The sequence below is a fragment of the Balaenoptera ricei genome, chromosome 17 (genome assembly GCF_028023285.1).
Source record: "Balaenoptera ricei isolate mBalRic1 chromosome 17, mBalRic1.hap2, whole genome shotgun sequence".
NCBI lineage: Eukaryota > Metazoa > Chordata > Mammalia > Artiodactyla > Balaenopteridae > Balaenoptera > Balaenoptera ricei.
Genome location: NC_082655.1, coordinates 33,786,889 through 33,802,378, shown reverse-complemented (window position 1 = coordinate 33,802,378; position 15,490 = coordinate 33,786,889). Strand labels below are relative to the sequence as shown.

Below are 15,490 nucleotides of genomic sequence, written 5' to 3'. Positions count from 1 at the left end.
AGCCCGCGCACCGCAACGAAGAGTAGCCCCCGCTCGCCGCAACTAGAGAAAGCCCACATGCAGCAACAAAAACCCAATGCAGCCAAAAATAAAATTGAAAAACAAAAGTTACTAACTGTATGAAAAAAAAAAACTCTATAAAAAAAGGCGTTTTTATGACAGATAAGAAATGCATTAATAGTTCACTAGTGGGACTTCCCTGGTGGTCCAGTGGTTAAGACTTTGTGCTTCCACTGCAGGGGGCACAAGCTCGATCCCCAGTCGAGGAACCAAGATCCTGCATGCCAGGCAAGACAGCCAAAAAATTAAAAAAAAATTTTTTTAATTTAAAAAAATAGTTCGATAGGAAAAAAAGTTAAATATTTGAACAGAAAATATGTAGAACACTTGGAAATCTTCAGGAAAGATCACTCTGGAAATAGCACCTAGGACTTTAATCCATAACCCCCAATGTAAACTAAAAATCTATAATGGTAGAATGGGTCTAAGTATTAAACCAAGAAAACTCAAATTCCAGAGGTAGTAAGAAAAATGACTTTGCAAACCCACAGAGGTATAGAAGTAAGCATAGAGAGAGCGAAGTTAATCAAATCCATAGTGGGAGTACTTTTATGATAATTTTAGGATCTGAGAGACAGGGTATGTGAAAGCCCTCTGTATGCTGTAAAGCACTTATACATTATTATATATTATCTTTGAAATATAGATAACAATATCTGGTTTACTTATCTTACAGTGTAATTTAATTAACTATGTGAATGTGTAGATTAAAAATGCATGGATGTTAACACAGGATTAGCTAATTGCTAATCTCGACCCCAAATTCACACAGAAAGGGACCATCTGAAGTCACTGGGCGGTAGTAGTGGCAGCAGTAACAGCAGCAAGAATTGTGGATAGAAGACAGACTCTGGTGGTGCCCTCTTCTCCTCTCCAGCCTGTAGACTGCTGCCACCACACTGGTTTGGCATCATCTGGGACCCTGTTCAGCTTTACACAGGGCCGGTTTCATGGGTGAGCAGCCCGTGTGGCTGCACTAAGACGGGTCCCATGCTTGGTGTATTGCTCTGTTAACACTGTCTTGAAATTCTTAATAATTTTTTAACAAAGGACCCTGAATTTTTATGTGCACTGGGCTCCACATATTATGCAGCCAGTCCTGGCTGTAGAACCCATTTGGATGTTTGTTTCTTCTGACAAACAGGAATGGAATTTACCTGAATTTAGGCACTGGCCCAGGAGTGAACATTCCTAGAACTGCCCTGAACTGCTCCCTTGCCAGACTGTTCCTTCTTTTTAATATCCATCTGTTGGGCCCACCATAACTTCCCAGAACCTGGCTGGGTCTGTAAAGAGAACCCTGCTGCGCTGAATTTGACCTCAGCATCAGCGCCATTCTGTTGGCAACCTCTATCGTTGCCAAGAGGTTGTGGTGTGGCAAGACTTCTGTCCTGCCTGACTCCAGCCAGTGGTGTATAAAGGAACTCCTGCTCCAGCCTGACCCTAGCTGGTGGGTGGCCTGGGTCTCTGAGGATGCTTTCTTCCAGAATGGACAAAGGAGGACAGAGGGGGTTAGAAAAAGCTAATTATCAATCAGAAGTCAAGAGTGACTGCTCAAAAGTGGACTTCTACCACTGAGTGTTGCCTAACCTCCCGAGCCTCAGTTTTCTCATCTGTAAATGGGGCAAGCAGAGGAGGTATCAACTTCCACAGTACTGCCAAGAGGACAGCGAGTATGCGTTAAAGACTGTGGTTCCTGGAGCTTTGTGTTAGCACTGTGTGAAGCACGGGTTCTTAATTATGTGGGTCATGGGCCCCTGGGAGAACCAGATGCTATCTATGACTCCTTCCCACCCCTTCCTAAGCGCCCCAGAAACGTCATCTCTCAAAAGAGCTCGCCCACGGTGCCAGGGTTTGACCCAGGTGTTCCTGGACCCAGGTGAAGGCACGGGCCTCTTCAATGCTCATTTCAACGGCGCCGTCTCCACTCGGTTCTCGAAGCCTCCACCTGTGGTTCACTAAACACGGCCACCCGCATCCGCACCACCCCTCCCAATCCCAATCCCCTCCCCCGCCTCTGCAGGGGGCTGATCCCAGCGGTCTGCACAGGCCCCGAGGGTCCGCGCGGGCAGAGCGGCCGCAGGAGGGGGCGGGCCCGGCTGTCGGCCCGCCCCGCGTCGGGCTCGGGGTGAGGGCTCCGACCTATGACGGGAGGGAAACTCCTGTGTCCGGGGGGCGGGAGGGAGAGGGGCGGGGGGGAAGCATGCGGCTGAAAGGCGCATTGATGCAGCCGGCGGTGGCCTCGGAGCGCGGCGGGGCCGGATTGTGATCACGTCCCGGCTCCCGGGTCGTCGCCTCCTCCTCCTCCTCGCCTGCTCTGCGCGTCCCGGGGCCGCCGCGCGCCATGCGCCTCCAGGGCCCCGCCACCGCCTCCCCGCAGCGGCTCCTCGGCCTCCTGCTGCTCCTGCTGCTGCAGCTGCGGGCGCCGTCGAGCGCCTCCGAGACCCCCAAGGGGAAGCAAAAGGCTCTGCTCCGGCAGAGGGAGGTGGTGGACCTGGTGAGTCCGGTGGAGGGGACAGAGCCCCGAGCGGGGACGGGGGAGGGGGTGTATGTCTTGCGTGCGCCTGCGGGTCCCGCTTTGTCTGAGTCTACGGGGAAGGAAGGACCTGGGCTTTGCGGGTAGTGGAGTCCTGGAACTGGCGAGGGAGACCGATATGTGAGGGCCATCGTGAACCAGAGATGCCCCACGGGTCGTGTGGGACGCCCCAGAGTACAAGGAGTCGCCCAATAATTTCTGACCTCTGAGCCCCCATCGATTCCCGCCCCCCCCCCCCCCCCCAGGGATGGAGAGGGTTAGGGCTGCAATGAGAGTAGAATGAGGAGCTTGGGTAGGTTAGAACGTGGGCCAGGGAGCTGCCTGGGACACCCTGGACTAACTGACCTCCTGGGTGGGCCTGGGCCAGGGACTTGCAACGTGTCCGCTCTTGGGGCTGGTGGCCACATCTGCCAGCGGGAGAGAATAACAATCCTCACCCAACATCCGTCCAACTCTTTGTAACTTGATGACAGTGAGTCATGTTGGGTCATCTTCCTAGGGAGTATGGGCTGCAGTTTACTTTGTTGGACGACCACAGCTGGGCCAGGAATTGTTCAGAGGGTTTACGATCAGAAGGGGAAACGAAGGGGCCCAGCACTAACCCTCCAAGGACCCATTTCATTGTTCTGTTTAGACAGATGGGCAGCCCTTCCAGACACCCTGGGTCTTCAGCCTGTGACCACCAGGTAGGAGCATCACAGCTGAACTAAGGGAGAAGACAGTTACCAGCAGAGCAAATAAATAGCCCAAGTGCTTTCTGAAGGGGTAATCTATGGGAAGGTCTGTTTACTTAAAGCTCTTTCCTTCTAAAAGTCAACAAACCCAGTGAAGGGCAGAGTGGTTCTCTACCCTGGAGCAAGAGTGATCATTTCAAAACCACCATATTCCTTGGCATACAATAAACTTCAATCTTTAAGCAGACAAACATGGGTTACAGGCATTGCAGGACATAAGAGGGGGCATTTTTTTGATAAAAAACTGTTTCGAATTTGTCAAGCTGCCATTGTAAACTGAGCTAATAAGCCAAGCTCCCTGGCAGCTAGTTCTATGCCAGATTCAAAAGCTCTGTAAAAAAATTCCTGCCGTTCCACACTGCACTTTTTGGTGTGGTGCTATGTAATTTTGCTCCACAAAGCAGACTGTGTGTTCAGGGCTACAGTTCTATTTTTAGTGCCTAAATTGTTTAAAACTCTACCAAATGAATGTGGTTCATGTGCAGTCTGCATTTTATGAATCTGTCGTTATGATACACAAAATACCCCCTTTCCCTATAAAGCTAGCAACTTTATTTCTTTCCCTCCAAGGATTTACAGTACCTGCGGTTTCCCACAACTCTAGCCCGACTTGGAAAACTTTATTGTGCAGCCTGGCTCAGGTGCATCCTGTAGATTGGATTTGGTTTTGCTGGGGGGAAAGAATCCACACAGTCATTAAGGTTTCAACAGATTCTATAAAGCAGCTTCTTTGTACGGGATCTTTCAAAGCCTTCCTTTCAAGCGTGCAACAAGCTCTGCCCCCTGGTGGCCAGTGAAAGAAACAGGGGTTCCTTCTGCAGACATTCATGGAACCCCTACCTGATACTAATCATGTGCTGGGTTAGTGAAAGAAGTGAAAGAAGGCAGATGTAATACCTGTGGAACCGAATTCAGTAAAATTATGTGGTCTCTGAAATGCAGTTTTTAGATAAAAAGGTGAATAAAAATTCTCAACCATGGCGCAATTGACTTTTGGGGCTAGATGATTCTTTGTTGCTTTGTTGTTGTTTGTGCATCTAGCATGCTTAGCCGCATCCCTGCTATCTACCCACTAGGTGCCAATAGCAACCTCTCCCTCCCAAGCTGTGACAACCGAAAATGTCTCCAGACATTGCCAGGTATCCTCTGGGGGACAAAATTGTCCCCCGTTAAGAACTGCTCATATATAGAAAAATAAAACTTTGCTCTGAGGGGAATAACAGTGAAAAAAAAATCAAAGAATACCAGAGGTTTTATTGTTTCTCCCTTCCCACTTGAAATCTACGTGTAAACATTGCATATATCTGCTAGTGAAAGTAACCTATCTACTAAATGAAAATTAAAGTATATCTACTAAGTTTAAATTTAAATCTACTAAATAAAATTAAAGTATATCTACCAAAATGAAAATTAAGTGTAAAATTAAGCCAACTAGAATGTTTTATACTTTAGCATCTCTTTGAGTACTTTTGCAATTTTGTTAAATACGTTTCTTATTATTTCTCTGGCAGCAAATAAATAGAAGTTTTTTCTTTTTTTTTTTTTTTCTTAAAGTCAGGAAAATGGCACTGGTCAAAGTCATAAAAATCATTTAGCAAAATAAAGATCAAATTGGTGATGTGAGAAGATTGATTGGCAAACATTAGATACATAAGGATCTTTCCTAGGCAGTGTCATTACTGAATTTAATAATATGACCATATCCAATCCTAGATGGTGAAATTAAAAAATAAGCTTTGTTAGAGAAATGCAAATCAAAACTACAATGAGGTATCACCTCACACCGGTCAGAATGGCCATCACCAAAAAATCTACAAACAATAAATGCTGGAGAGGGTGTGGAGAAAAGGGAACCCTCTTGCACTGTTGGTGGGAATGTAAATTGATACAGCCACTATGGAGAACAGTATGGAGGTCCCTTAAAATACTAAAAATAGAACTACCATATGACCCAGCCATCCCACTACTGGGCATATACCCTGAGAAAACCATAATTCAAAAAGAGTCATGTACCACAGTGTTCATTGCAGCACTATTTACAATAGCCAGGACATGGAAGCAACCTAAGTGTCCATCGACAGATGAATGGATAAAGAAAATGTGGCACATATATACAATGGAATATTACTCAGCCATAAAAAGAAATGAAATTGAGCTATTTGTAGTGAGGTGGATGGACCTAGAGTTTGTCATACAGAGTGAAGTAAGTCAGAAAGAGAAAAACAAATACCGTATGCTAACACATATATATGGAATCTAAAAAAAAAAAAAAGGCTCTGATGAACCTAGAGGCAGGACAGAAATAAAGATGCAGACGTAGAGAATGGACTTGAGGACACGGGGAGGGGGAAGGGTAAGTTGGGATGAAGTGAGAGAGTGGCATTGACATATATACACTACCAAATGTAAAATAGATAGCTAGTAGAAGAAGCTGAATAGCATAGGGAGATCAGCTCCGTGCTTTGTGACCACCTAGAGGGGTGGGATAGGGAGGGTGGGAGGGAGATGCAAGAGCGAGGGGATATGGGGATATATGTATACATATAGCTGATTCACTTTGTTATACAGCAGAAACTAACACAACATTATAAAGCAATTATACTCCAATAAAGATGTTAAAAAAAAAAGCTTTGAAGTTATTTTAATATATAAGGAATCTTGATTTTTTTTGTTCTCACTGGACAGTATATTTATAGAGAATGATAGTATTAGATCATTTATACAAATAGGGATTGTTAAAGTAAAAATTTAAATGAATTGGGCTTGCGGTTTGAAGGGTCTAATAATGGACCAATTCAGGGATAGGCACGAGGATTAGGCAGATGGAGATCCAGCTTTACCACCGATGCAGCTGTATTGCTGTGGGTGGCTTATGGCTATGTGTGTTACCCAGCAGGTTTGCTAATGCTCTCTTCCCCAGTCCTAGTCCACTCGAGTGGACACACTTGCCCTGGGCCACTATCTCACATGGTCTTGAGGAAATAATAAGAATAATCATGGCTGACTATATACTATGTGCCAGGTACTGCTCTAGCACATTTTATGTATTATCTCACTTAAATCTCCTACAAGGTAAGAATCTTTATTATTTTTCCCCATATTTCAGTTAAGGAAACAGGCATTGAAATGTTGAATAACTTGCTCTATCTCACATAGCTAATAAATGGTGGAGCCAGGATTAAAATCCAGAGTATATGACTCTAGAATCTATCACTCAACTTCTACGTGATACTACGGCACCACGCCCCCAAGGAAAACAGAGATAATCCTAGCAGTTAAGAGTTTGTTAGATTACTGCCACCCTATTAAAGACTAATGGTCACTTGCAATGAGATTATTTATTCCTTCTTCTTGGTGGAGAGGGCTGAGTGGGGTTGGAGGCCAGAAGTGTTCCAACACTTCCTCCACATGAAAATAGGGAGGAGAAGCATGTGTGCTTATCCAGCTTAGAGATATTGCCAGTGTAAGATAACTATTGAGTTAAGATTTTATTTTATAATTATATCTCTGAGAATTTATCTTAGGGAAATAATTGAAAAGAAGAAAAAAGCTATGTGGATAAAGATTTTCATTACAATAATGTTAACGATAGAAAAAAAATAGAAATAACGATCCCAAAATAGTGCAATGTTTGCATAAAATTGTAAAAGTATAATTCTGAAATCCAAGTCTCTTTACAATATGTAGGGTTAGAAGAAAAGAGCAGTATATCAAATTATGTCTACCTTAGAATACAGCCATTTAAAAATTGTGTATGCTTTTTTTTTTTTTTTTAAGATTTTTATTATTTATTTATTTGGTTGCACTGGGTCTTAGTTGTGGCAGGTGGGCTCCTTAGTTGCGTCTACAGGACTCTTTAGTTGTGGCATGCGAACTCTTAGTTGCGGCATGCATGTGGGATCTAGTTCCCTGACCAGGGATTGAACTCTGGCCCCCTGCATTGGGAGCACAGAGTCCTATCCACTGCACCACCAGGGAATTCCCAAAAATTGTGTATGCTTTTAATGAGCAGTAGAAAAATGCAGACAAATGAAAACATTTTCTCTTCTTTGATTGTGTGTGTGTGTAAAGTCTGCAAAAAAAAAAAAAAAAAGAATAGGAAAGAAATCCTAATATTTTAGAAATAAGTTTAAAAATCGGTTCTTTATATATAAAAAATAACTCATCTGGAACATGGGCAAGTGGTATGAAGGGATTCTTGACTCCAAGGCCTCAAAGTAAATGCAGTTCTGATCAGACTGAGTCTTTGAATCTTAAGTGAAGGGAGTTTTTCCCCCTTTCTTTTTTCTGTTGCAGTATAATGGCATGTGCTTACAAGGGCCCGCGGGGGTGCCTGGGCGAGATGGGAGCCCTGGGGCCAATGGCATCCCTGGTACCCCTGGGATCCCAGGTCGAGATGGATTCAAAGGAGAAAAGGGGGAATGCCTGAGGGAAGTCTTTGAGGAGTCCTGGACGCCTAACTATAAGCAGTGTTCGTGGAGTTCACTGAATTATGGCATAGACCTTGGAAAAATTGCGGTAAGTAAAGTCTGAATTATTTTAAAGTTGAAGTAAAACTTAAAGGTTTTCATAGTTGAGTGGTAATTTTAAGTGTGATTTTATTTTATTTTTACTAAAAGACAAAAAATATTAAGGAATGGGTACCATGTGACTTCTAACTTAGAATTAGTGAAAACATTGATAACATTTCAGAATTAATTTTATAAAGCTATTTCTGAGATAAATATATCACCATATTATTTTAACCCTAACAATACTTAAAATAACTTACTCTTTTTTTTTTAGTGGAAACAAAAAGGGAGAGCATAGGTGTCTGTGTTGGACAGTAAGCAACTTTCCAATCTTGTCCTAAAGTGAATTTAAATTAGTCTAAGAAATTCTGCTGTGGTTCCAGATATAAAGGTGAAAAGAAATATCCAAGAAATTAACACATGATTGGAATTATCTAGAGGTGGGAAGTCCATTGGTATTTGTCCTTATTCTGGGTAGCAGGCCCAGCTTAAAATTGCTAAGCTTAAGAGAAGTAGAATGGACCAGAGATACACTACAATGACCATTTAAAATTATTCTGTAATATTTAGGGAGAAAAATTACTCAAAATAGCCTATCTGGCAATGCATTTGGATTAATGACTCAGTCACTTTGATTAGTGTTTGCTTCCAAAGTAACTGGCAAGTCCACTGGGCTGGCACAGAGTTGAAGTTGGTGCCATTTCAAGCCTCTTTCTTCTTTTGTTGACAGACTCTGTACACGGTTCTATATCCACAGTATATTATTCCTTGATATTAACCACTACTACCACCAGGCAAATAGAAGAGATTTTATTTTCATAAAGCTCTCAGGTTCTAAGTAGCAATCTGTGTATTATCCCTGCTCCTCTTTCAGCTCTTTAATGTCCGCTCTATTATCTATAAAAATGTTTGAGACTGTCTTGATTTGATTTCCGTGTGGTAGAATTTCCATATAGCTTCCATAGTTTGGTGACTGACCAGTTATATTTTCACACGTGATTTCTTAGAAAGCATTTTGTTAAAATGTTGCCTACTTCTTTAAACACCTGACATTGATAGACTGGTTGCTTATTTATAGTTCATCAAAAGTTGCTTGGGCTTCCCTGGTGGCGCAGTGGTTGAGAGTCTGCCTGCCAATGCAGGGGACACGGGTTCGAGCCCTGGTCTGGGAAGATCCCACATGCCGCGGAGCAACTGGGCCCGTGAGCCACAACTACTGAGCCTGCGCGTCTGGAGCTTGTGCTCAGCAACAACAGAGGCCGCGATAGTGAGAGGCCCGCGCACCGCAATGAAGAGTGGCCCCCGCTCGCCACAACTAGAGAAAGCCCTCGCACAGAAACGAAGACCCAACACAGCCATAAATAAATTAATTAATTAATAAAATAAAATAAGATTAAAAAAATTAAAAAAAAAAAAAGTTGCTGGCTGAGGTCTCTCTAAAAACTTGCCCTGTGGACTCTGGATTATTAATACAATATGTTTTCAAGTTCCTTTTAGCAGTGGTCAGAATGGGTTTGGGAGCCTTCTACAGGTAAAAGGTAGTAGGACCATGAGCCAATAGACAAACAAATTTTGCAAAGACCTGGGTCTTATCATTGTGTCATATAGGTAAAGACTAAAAACCCCACCTATGCTTTACTCCTGATACTGTTTTCTGTTGCTTAAAAAGAAACAGGTTAGGGACTTCCCTGGTGGTCCAGTGGTTAAGACTCCGTGCTCCCAATGCAGGGGGCCCGGGTTCGATCTCTGGTCAGGTAGCTAGATCCCGCATGCTGCAATTAAAAGATCCCGCACAAGGCAATGAAGATCTCGCATGCCTCAACTAAGACCCAGCGCAGTCAAATAAATAAATAAATATTAAAAAAAAAAAAAAAAGAAACAGGTCAAAGTAATATATATGGGCAGTGCTAGTCTAGAATGTAAGTTCCACGAGGGCAGGGATTCTGTGTTGTTTACTGTTGTATCTATAGTATCCAGAACGTAGGAAATAATTTTGGAATAAAAAGAAAAGTAAATATATAGACTGTTTTGGTCTAAAATACTGAAGACTGGCTGTTTTTGGTAAAAACTGAAAGATACCCTCAATGGAGTGAATAATTCTAAGAAAGCCATGATTCTATTTTCTTAGAGTTTCTAATATCAGAGTCTCTTTTCCATTTGCAGAGAACTGCTTTCCCTCTGTAAAAGCTAAGCTTTTTAAATGCAGTTTGGGGAAAAGGATAGTTAAATAAAATGCACAATACAATCTGAAAGCATCTTTTTAATTAAAATTGAAAATGCTAATTAAACCCTATTTCTGTGTTTGTGACAGGAGTGTACATTCACAAAGATGCGTTCGAACAGCGCCCTAAGAGTTTTGTTCAGTGGCTCGCTTCGGTTAAAATGTAGAAGCGCATGCTGTCAGCGTTGGTATTTCACGTTCAATGGAGCTGAATGTTCAGGACCTCTTCCTATTGAAGCCATAATTTATTTGGACCAAGGAAGCCCTGAACTGAATTCGACAATTAACATTCATCGCACTTCTTCTGGTACGTAGAATGGTGACGTTGCAGAATGTGCCTCAGATCTTTAGAGACTAAAGATTAGTTTTGAGTCCACTATCATGGTAGGTCATAGCAAGCTTTCTGTGCATAATTCTCCATCCTGGTTGCACTTCAGAATTTCTTATAGATCTTTTAAAAACTATGTGGATGCCTGAGTCTCATCTCTGATCACCTGAATCAGAATCTTGGGGTAAGACCCCAGCAGCTGTATTTTTTAAAAGATCACAAGGTTGAAAATCACTGAGTTAGATGAAATGGCGAAATAGCCAATAATGCCGTAGAGCAGTGGTTTTCAACCTTAGCTATACCTTGTGTTCAACTGGGGAACTTTAAAAAATCACCGTGCCTGGGTAACACTCCTCCATGAAGGCTGACTTAACGGGTCTGGTTGCACCTCAGGCAATGGAACTTCCAAAGTCTCTCCTGGTTATCTCAATGTTCAGCCAAGCTTGAGAACCACTAGCTTAGATTGATAAGAAGGCTGATTTCTCTGCCTTGTTCTTTAAAAAGGTAGGTACAGTCTGCTGCATTTGTAAAAGAGAACATTTCTATATTGTTCCTGCATTCTCTGTTTGCTTCTACCTCCTATAAAAGAAACGACATTCAATTAAACCAGTGGTCACTTAAGCTGTTAAAAAAAAAAAAACCGGGCTTCCCTGGTGGCGCAGTGGTTGAGAGTCCGCCTGCCGATGCGGGGGACGCGGGTTCGAGCCCTGGTCTGGGAGGATCCCACATGCCGCGGAGCACCTGGGCCCGTGAGCCACAACTGCTGAGCCTGCGCGTCTGGAGCCTGTGCTCCGCAACAAGAGAGGCCGCGATAGTGAGAGGCCCGCGCACCGCGATGAAGAGTGGCCCCCGCTCGCCGCAACTAGAGAAAGCCCTCGCGCGGAGACGAAGACCCAACACAGCCATAAATACATAAATAAATAAATAAAAATTTAAAAAAAAAAAAAAAAAAAAAAAAAAAAACCTTGGACTTCCCTGGTGGTCCAGTGGTTAAAACCCTACGCTCGCACTGCAGGGGGCGTGGGTTCCATCCCTGGTCAGGGAAGATCCCACATGCTGTGCGTGGCCAAAAAACCCCAAAACTATTGGGTTTTTTGTTTTGTTTTGTTCTGTTTTTGTTGAGTTTTTTGTTGAGTTTGTTTTGCTGTATTTTACGGTTCATTGAAAGAGTTTAGAAGCTCCCAAAAAGTAGAAGGGGAAAAAACTACCTATTAATGTCATCACCCAGACACACCACTATGAGTATTTGGCTGCCAGCTATTTTGCTTTCTTGAGTTGCTGTGTGGCAGGAGCTGGGAGTGTGGCACACCATAACACAACACATGCCGAGAGAATCACAAGGTGTCGATAGCGATAGCTTCATTTCCCTGATTTCTTGAAAGGATTTCTCACGAATCTTGTACTTAAAAATGTCAGAGGGAAGAGAAGAGATCCCCTCACTGCTAACCAGAAGAAATATTTCAGCATTCTTAGGGATCAAGTCAGATACTGATCCCCCAAATTAATAGAGCACATTTATCCCTAAGAAATCAAGGGCATCCCTTCCATTTTCTTCCTCAGATCCCCACAATATCCTCAAGATGTAAAGAAGATACTTTAACCCCTTCTCTCTGCACATAGAGGAGGTCCAGGGAAATAAAGTGTCTTACCCTGAACAGTCGACTCTGTCCTGGAGAGCAGAAACCAGAGCCCTGCTCTCTTGTCTCCCAAGACAAGGTTTGATCAGATGAAAAAGCCTTTTCACTAAGTTCTGTGCTATAAAGGAAGAGGTGCTTTCCATCTGAGAAGCAGTAACTAAAATTTTTAAAATCTGGGTATAAAATACAAAATTTGACTAGGAAGTGATATGTGTTTAAATAGTAGTTGATATAAGCAACTTACTTTCTATTGCAGTATCTTTAAATGTGTGTGTTAATATCTTGCTATAATGTAAGCTCTCAGGCCTAGGAACTGTGACCTATACATACATATACTTTGTAAATTATTTAACATAGCATTTCCCAACCATGTTGTGGAAACTTATTTGGTGTGATCAGTTGGGTAGAATGTCAGAAGTAATTTGTTATTCATAACAGTTTTTGTCTTAAGATGAGTTAAAGGTTACCTCTATAATAAATTCACTTTCCCTTGCACACTGATACTCTTTCTTGAGGGAAAGGAAAGGGATGCACTTACAGTTTGCACATCAGAGGATGACATTAAGCCTTGGATATGTCCATGGGAGTTTGACATACATTAGGATGTCATCTTCTTACCTGGATCTAGGAGGAAAACAGGTTGAGAACCCCTAATCCAACATAGTTTAAGTGCTTAATAAGCTGCAATACTACCTTATCACAGAAAAAATGTTCATTCATTCAAAAAACATTATTTCATTTGTTAAAGACCATGAAGTGACCACTTGACTCTCCCCGTCCCGTGTGAGGCTGACACTGAACGCAAACTTGTCTGACCTCCTGTGGGATGAAGTGAACAAATTTTTAGGCCGTGGATGTCAAGACCTTGGGAGAACATGAGGATTTCCAGGCTTTCTCACCTGGCATGATACTGAAAATTCTAGATTAAATGGGATTGTGGGCACGCACTGCTTAGTTCTCCCAACTTTGAAAGGGACCTGAACCAGTCACAGGTCCCCAGATTCAGAGGGACTTGCCTTCAATTCACTGATGTCACAGCTGGTGGAAGCAGATTGCTTTAGGCCTGCAACCCCTGGCTCGGTTCAAATGCACTAACCTTAACCAGATAGGAAAACTAACCAGTCACATGCGGTCATCCCTACCCTACTTATATGTAAGAACCCGTTTTCTTAAAGAATGTGCCAATCTGCCAACCTTTTCCCCCTGACACAGACGTCAAAGGGGTTGTACCTTTTGCCTATTAAAATCAACACTGGGGGAATTTTTTTTAATGTTGGAGAAGAGCCTTGATAAGAAGGAATGCAACTTATATATATTAGTATGTGAAAGTCGAGAGGACCTGTGAAAAGGCACGTGTTTATAAACCATAAAAACACAGAGGAAAAACAGGATTTACTTAGTTTTTTGTTTTTTTCATGGTGAGGAAATTCTGGATTGAAGGACTGATATAATGATTACGCTAGAATTTTCTTTTAATGTTATAAAAGTCCTTTTTTTTTCTAGTTGAATACCATCAAGTGTATACAGGTAAGTGTTGGAAAGGGCTTTCTTTACAAAAGACTTACATATCACGTCGAAGTCTTGGCTTTTAAAAGTGTAGGCTTCCTTTGTTTAGTCAAATAAATTGCTTTTTTTTGTTTTAGGTCATCTCTGTAACTAAACAAAGTCTCCCTTTATGATTAAAACCTCTAAGAAAATTCCCCGTGAAGCTTATTTCATAGAATGGATATGTATACATCTTTAAAAAAATATTTATGTGCTAAGAAAAAGAGAACTTATCTGTATGAGACCTTTATTAAGTATTAGCATTTTTAATTCCCTGTACATTAAGTAGATTTAACCTAGCTTGCTGAAGTAATACAGTTGAGCTAAAGGTTTTTGCTTTTTGTTCTATAGAGATCTGTAATTCTCACCTTGTTTTGCAGTGGAAGGACTCTGTGAAGGAATTGGTGCCGGACTAGTAGACATTGCTATCTGGGTTGGAACTTGCTCAGATTACCCGAAAGGAGATGCCTCTACGGGGTGGAATTCAGTGTCTCGTATCATTATTGAAGAGCTGCCAAAATAAATCCTTTCGTTTTTATTCCCTACCTCTCTTGTATTATACCTTTGAATGGTTCATTTTAGTGACCCCTTATATAATTTTTATGTGTACATCTGAATGAAAAAACAAAACTAAATGTGTTTACAGACCAAAGTGTGATTTCACACTGTTTTTAGATCCAGTATTCATTTTCCTTCCATCAAAACTGGTTTTGGGATTTTTGTAGAAAATTAAAATACTTTCTTCATATTCCCATTCCCTGAACCTATAATTTGGAATGTTATTGTGGTCTCCGTTTCTTTCCTGTTCTCTTAGTGTAGCACTTTTTAAAATATAAAAGCTACCAGTCTTTGTATAAGTTGTAAATGTTCAGAATTGTTTTATATCTGTGAAATAAAACTTATTTCAAACAACTTTAATATCTTTAACGTAATTGCCACTAAAATGAGGGTTTCTGGTACTTTATATCTGGAAAGTTGAGGATAAACCTGATTTTGTATTTATCCGTTTAACAATCATGTTTTAAATTTAGTACATGTATAGTCCTGTTCCATATTTTGAGGGATTCAAAGAGAAAGGGATATTTATGTGTCAGGAAATGCACTAGCACTTTACAAATTTTATCTTAATTTAACAAAGAGTAAAAAGACGGGGACTCTGGTCTCAAATTGCTTACCATTTGGTAGGGAAACTAAGATACACACAAAAATAACAAATCAAAGATTAATATGTTGATTGTGACAAAAGTTGTTGAAGAGGTGGTATAATTCAAAGAAAGACCTATCACTTCTGGCTGAGGTGATCAGAAAGAATTCATGATGAAGGAAGTACAGGTGTAAGACTGATAAAGTTAAGTAAATCCTGGGCTTGACTTGGAAGTGTCAGTATGAACTCATAAGGTATCCTAAATAAAGCTATAAAACAATTAACAACAGAATCTCCTAGCTTTGTTTACTGAAAAGACCTAGAAATAATGACCAAACTAGTAATGCCTGGATTGTGATCTCTATATACCATTTACTACTAAAAGGAACTAAGGCACCTTGAAGAAATGGGTGATTTCAGCTCTGGGGCAGGAATGTACAAGATGAGCCTGGAACATCTTGGCAACTATGAAAGACGACTCAACAGGATCCAAGAGCCAATGTGGATTGGTTCTCACTGGCAAAGATGATAACGATTTAAGCATCAATGAAAATAACAACTGGAATGGTTTGAAACACATCAGATATGTTTAAATGCATGAGTTCATAATGATATTAAAATAAAATTCATTGGTCAACTTAGAGGATGCCAGGAAATCAACTTGTTACTTTGAAATTTGGGGAAAAAAGCAAAGCATTTGTTCTGCTTTCTCTACATGAACTGTATTTCTGGGTAACCAAATTGTTGATGAAGGAAAATTTCTCTATAGAATGT

At 41.5% G+C, this 15,490-nt stretch overlaps 1 protein-coding gene across 1 annotated transcript; it reads left to right on the top strand.

Moving 5' to 3' along the window:
• Nucleotides 1–2,259: 2,259 nt before the first annotated feature.
• Nucleotides 2,260–14,380, top strand: CTHRC1 (collagen triple helix repeat containing 1). The gene is made up of 4 exons (XM_059901674.1): nucleotides 2,260–2,557; nucleotides 7,627–7,848; nucleotides 10,153–10,369; nucleotides 13,953–14,380. Exons 1-4 carry the CDS (start codon nucleotides 2,405–2,407, stop codon nucleotides 14,093–14,095), a joined length of 735 nt encoding a protein of 244 aa, XP_059757657.1. The 5' UTR covers nucleotides 2,260–2,404; the 3' UTR covers nucleotides 14,096–14,380.
• The last annotated feature ends 1,110 nt before the right edge of the window (nucleotides 14,381–15,490 follow it).